Consider the following 4982-nt stretch of genomic DNA (forward strand, 5'->3'; position numbering starts at 1 on the left):
CCCCACCCTGATGTCTTCTCTTGAGACCAGGGGGTGGGAAAGCTCTGCCTGGACCCCAGGCTGGGTTTGAAAACGATGAGCTCACGTCCTGCAGCATCTTGCACATAGTAGGTGTTCAGTAAATAAATGGTTGATGAATGAATACATGAGAAGTAGAGACAGACCTGGGGCAGTGATGTGGCTCCTGCCCTGCAAGGGGCCTCTGGGTGTCAACCACACAGGCTTGGCTCCCTCTTTCCTGGTTCCTGGGGTTTTTCCACTGGGTGCTAATGATAGCGGCAGTGTTAAACCCTTGACCCGTGGTATTTTAGTTAATTCTGTGAGCCCTTTGAGGTGAGTACCATTTTTAAGTCTGGTTTTACAGATGAGGAAACAAACAAAAATGAGAAATAGATTTTCGAGAGGTCACAAAGACAGGACTGGGTGGACCTGGGCTGACATGCCAGAGCCCCGGAGCCGGGATTCCCTGGGAGCCTCTCCCCCCCCGCCCCGCCCCCAGAGCAGTGGGCAGAGAGGCGCAGGGCGGGAGGCTCTGCTCAGGCACTGTGGGTGTGGTGCTGCGGGGAGCAGAGCTATGGGCCGGGGGCTGCCCTCCCTGTTCTTCCTGGATCCAGGACTTGTGGTTTGCACCTCCCGCCACCAGGGAGCACAGGGGCGGGGCTGCTGGCCAGGGCTGGCACTGCTGTGCCCACAGCTGTCCATAGCGGGGCAGCTCATGGAGGCTGAGACAAGCTCCCATTGCTCACCGGGCAAGGATCCCACATGGACGGTCGCCTCCCATCTAAGAGCTCCTAGACAGAGACGTCAGAGGCCCCTCACCCCAACCCCCAGGGCACACACACACAATGACAGTCACTACAAGGGACCCCAGGCCGAGGCAGTCACAGAAGTCCTCCGATGGAGAGACCCTCAGAAGGGTCCCCGGACAGAAGCCCTGCAGGGGACCTCTTGGAAGGAGACCCTCTTGGAAAGCCCCCTCCATTGAAACACCACGGAGGGCCCCTGAGGAGTCCTGGGAGGTGGCGCAGGGACGGCTATTGGGAAATAAGTCCGGATTTCAGAGTTTAGAAAACAGCCCTGGGGAACTCGTGACGTCAGGATCCAGGCCCCTGAGGGCCACTTGGGTTGGTCCCAGTCCCTGGACCCGCGGTGAGGACCCCCTGGGATGTCGTCCTGGGTAGGGACTTAGGGGTGGTGTTGCTGTGGGGCTGCCTGTGGGATTCTGAGGGAAGTGAGTGCCAAGTCTCGGCCTGGCTCCGGCTACCAGGCTGCCCTTCCTGGGCTCCCTCCTCCTGCCCTCCCCGTTTTTCTCTCGGCCACCTGGACTGGCACAGGCTGGACTTGGATCTGTGCGGGCTGGAGTGTCACCATCCAACTGCCCAGCTTGGGAAGAGTGAGTGTGTGTGTGTGTGAGAGAGACTTGGAAGGCTCCAGAGGGCCGCTGGGGACCTCTTTCCTGCCCCTCACAGCCTCCGTCCTACAAGACTCACCTTAGCCCCTCTTCTTTCTTGGGTACTGACTCAGGCTGGCTCCGCTTCCCAGCCCGCAAGGCCCCCAGGCGGATCCCATGGATCCCATAGCGTCTCCAAGCCTCCTTCCCTCCCTCCCCAGCCTTTTTGCTGATCCCAGGCCAGGGGCATCCCAGACCCAGCCCTTCATGCTCCCTCCTCCTGCCAGGGGTGGGGACAGGCCCTGGAACCTCTCTGGCCAGTGAGGGGTGGGGCTCCCACAGCTGGCTCACCGCCTGGGCGGCTGCAATGGCAGGGGTGGCTCAGAGATGAGGCCCAGCCCCCTGCCTCCCCTCCCTTCCCCCAGGTATAAGAGCTGAGCTCAGGTGAGCTGGCTCCTCCCGTCCCGTCTCAACGGCTGCCAGCAGGTAAGGAGGCCTGAGGTTTTCACTCAGAAGGGCTGCCCCTGTCCCGGGAGCACATCGAGCCTCTCCTACCCTTGGCTGCCCCCGGGAGAGCTGGGGACCGGGCTCCTGGAGGGTGGGTGCGGAGGGAGCGTGTTTCAAATACAGGTGGGTTGTTGGCAAAAGTGGAAACAGCGAGGCCAGGGTGGGGCCTGGGGGATTCCCTCTAAATGGGTTCGCCTGGGCGCTGTGCCTTTACGTCCTGGAGCCCGGGCAGGGGCTGAGCCTGTGTGGAGTGCTGTCTGAGCCTCTGGGTGAGGTGCCCCCCCTCACCTGAGGCCCCCCCCTCCTCTAGGCAGATCATGAGCCATCAGCTCCTCTGGGGCACTCTGTAGGACAGCAGAACTCTCCAAGGGACCCAGCGCAGTGGGCACCATGGGCCAGTGCCGGTCAGCCAATGCCGAGGTAGGCCTGCTCACTCCCAGCCTTCCTCTTCCTGCACTGCCCTCCTGCCTCCTGCCTCCACTGACTTCTGCCCCTTCCTCCGGCCTTGCCCTGCACCCCAGCTCTGATGCCCACACAGGGTGATGCGGATGGAGTCCTCCTGGCACTTGCTGGAACCTGCCCTGCCTGGGGGGGCTGGGGTAGTGGGAGGAGAGCCTTGCCCAACCTCTGGCTTGGGGCAGAGGCTGCTGTGGCTTGGAGGCCGGGGTGGGGGTGGGGGAGAGTGTTCTGGGCTCTGGAGTGGGCGGGCACCCCGCGTGCCTTCCAGCTATCTCCTGCCGTGCCAGGGAAGCAAGGTGTCCTAGGGTAAACTGGGTGATGTGCCCTGCCCTCAGGATGCCCAGGAATTCAGTGACGTGGAGAGGGCCATCGAGACCCTCATCAAGAACTTCCACCAGTACTCCGTGGAGGGTGGGAAGGAGACACTGACCCCCTCCGAGCTCCGGGACCTGGTCACCCAGCAGCTGCCCCACCTCATGCCGGTACTGAGGGACTGGACCCTTGCCCCAAGCCACTGCCCAAGACCCCACCCACACAGGCACTGAGGTCCTGGGCCAGCCCCTGGGGAAGGGTGGGGCCGGTGGATCTGCAGGTGCTGCCTGGCTGAGCTGTGATGTCTTCCCTCCCCAGAGCAACTGTGGGCTGGAAGAGAAGATTGCCAACCTGGGCAACTGTAACGATGCCAAACTGGAGTTCGGGAGTTTCTGGGAGCTGATTGGCGAAGCCGCCAAGAGCGTGAAGCAGGAGAGCCCCGTCCCTGGGAGTTGAGGCTATCCCCCTGGGGTGCCTGGGGGGTGTTGGGAAGAGGGGACCTCGAGACTGTGAGCCTGGGAATAAAACTTCTCTCCACCACCACCCTGTTCCCCAGCCTGCAGCGCCTCTCACCTCTGCCAGGTGTGGCTCCGCAGCAGTCTACCCCAGGAGCTCTGTGCTCTTCCCCCTGGGTGCTCCGTGGGGTGTCCACTGGCGGGAGGCATGGCTGTGGGCTGGGGCTGGAGATGGGGGGACCTTGGAGGGTGGAGAGGAGAGGGCTGCGGGACATAGTTTGGAGGCAGGGGCTGGGGCTGCGGCTGGAAAGATGGTACTGAAAAGGGTCTTTGGGAACCAACCCTCCCAACCTCTTCCCTTCCTGTCTGTCCAGTGCTGTCCCTGTCTGCCTCCAGCCCTGCCCCCACTTCCTCCCAGGGCTCCATCCCTGGGCCGGGGCAGGGGAAATGGGGAGCAGGATGGGAGGAGAGGATGAGGAGGGAGTGCCTTTGGGGTGAGAGGACTGGCTGGGTGCTTGGACATTTACGGAATGATGGTTGTTTTATATCATTTGATTAATAAAAAAATAGAAAAATTAACAAATGTTGTCTTTTTTTTAAGATTTATTTTATTTATTTGGAAGGGTTACAAAGAGACAGAGAGGTCTATCCGCTGGTTCACTTCCCAAATGGCCGCAATGGCTGGAGCTGAACCGACCCAAAGCCAGGAGCCAGGAGCTTCTTCTGGGTCTCCCACATGGGAGCAGGGGCCCAAGGACCTGGGTCATCCTCTGATGCTTTCCCAGATGCATTAGCAGGGAGCTGGATTGGAAGTGGAGCAGCCAGGATTCAAACCAGCACCCTTATGGGATGCTGGCACTGCAGGCTGGGGCTTTAACTCGCTGCACCACAGAGCTGGTCCCACAAATGCTGATTGGATGCTTCTTCCTCCAGACTCCACAGACGAGAGGGTGGCAGTGGTTTTTAGGGGCAGTGAATTAGGACTCACTTTTCACCTGTATCTGGGTTGGGGATGGTACCAGGCCTCACAGGTGGCAGAACCAGTCCTGTCCAAGGCATGGGCTGCTCTCAGCCACAGGGCTGGTCCTCTGGCAAGAACTGAGGCCTAGGGGACACACCTGGGAAGGACATGAACCCAGGTGTCTTGGCCTGGGTTTGCATCCCAGCTCTGCCACTTACGTGTCTTTGAGACTCTGGGCGTGCCCTAGGGTACCAGTTTCCTCATCTGTGAAATGGGGATATGAAGGGACTTCCTCACAGGCTGGTTAGGAGGATGAGCATGGGGCACCCTGCCCTGTGAAGAACTTAGAGAGTCTGACACACAGCTGATGCCTGTGAGTGGGGGCCAGGGAGCCCCTACTCTGGGGTCAGGGCTGCCCCAGGACAGCGGGAGGCGGAGCTGCCAGTCTCCTGGGGTACCTAGGGAAAGGGTTCCCAGAGGAGTCCTCCTTTGCGCCTGGGAGGTCTTTGTGATGGGGGTGTGTATCAGGAGAGTTTTCTGTTGGACTGGACTGGAGATGGGAGACCAGGAAGCCAGCCTCTGGGCGCTGATGACCGCCTCTGACCTGAGCCCACGGAAATCAGGCACTGCTCCTGAAATCCCAACAATGGGGAAGTTTCTGTGGCCAGTTAGGGCTGGCCTGGAATGCTAACTGCACTTGTCTGTTACCTGGCTCTCAGGGATCCAGGTGAGAAGGGCAGGTGACAGGTGACAGGTGACAGTGCTTCCCGTCCCCTCTGCACCTGGTTGCTTCTGCTCCTGCCCTGCAGAGCAAGGAGGGTGGGGTTGGGGGAGTGCCAGCTTCCACCACTCCCTCTGGGGTGGGGGTAGAGGGGTGTGATAAAAGGTGTGTATCCCT

The 4982-nt window shown here is 60.6% G+C and overlaps 1 protein-coding gene across 4 annotated transcripts; it reads left to right on the top strand.

Annotated features, from left to right (window-relative positions):
• Nucleotides 1-1719: 1719 nt before the first annotated feature.
• Nucleotides 1720-3706, top strand: S100A14 (S100 calcium binding protein A14). 4 transcript variants are annotated; one of them, XM_002715505.5, is made up of 4 exons: nucleotides 1720-1876; nucleotides 2208-2317; nucleotides 2692-2838; nucleotides 2987-3706. In XM_002715505.5, exons 2-4 carry the CDS (start codon nucleotides 2288-2290, stop codon nucleotides 3122-3124), a joined length of 315 nt encoding a protein of 104 aa, XP_002715551.1. In that variant the 5' UTR covers nucleotides 1720-1876; nucleotides 2208-2287; the 3' UTR covers nucleotides 3125-3706. The 4 variants fall into 4 exon arrangements, with proteins under 4 accessions (XP_002715551.1, XP_089156053.1, XP_089156054.1 ...); XM_089299926.1 differs by lacking the exon at nucleotides 1720-1876 and adding an exon at nucleotides 1996-2020; XM_089299927.1 differs by lacking the exon at nucleotides 2692-2838 and having other exon boundaries at nucleotides 1821-1876.
• The last annotated feature ends 1276 nt before the right edge of the window (nucleotides 3707-4982 follow it).

Source organism: Oryctolagus cuniculus, chromosome 7, assembly GCF_051225735.1.
Source record: "Oryctolagus cuniculus isolate XC-2025 breed Fujian yellow rabbit chromosome 7, ASM5122573v1, whole genome shotgun sequence".
Taxonomy (NCBI): domain Eukaryota; kingdom Metazoa; phylum Chordata; class Mammalia; order Lagomorpha; family Leporidae; genus Oryctolagus; species Oryctolagus cuniculus.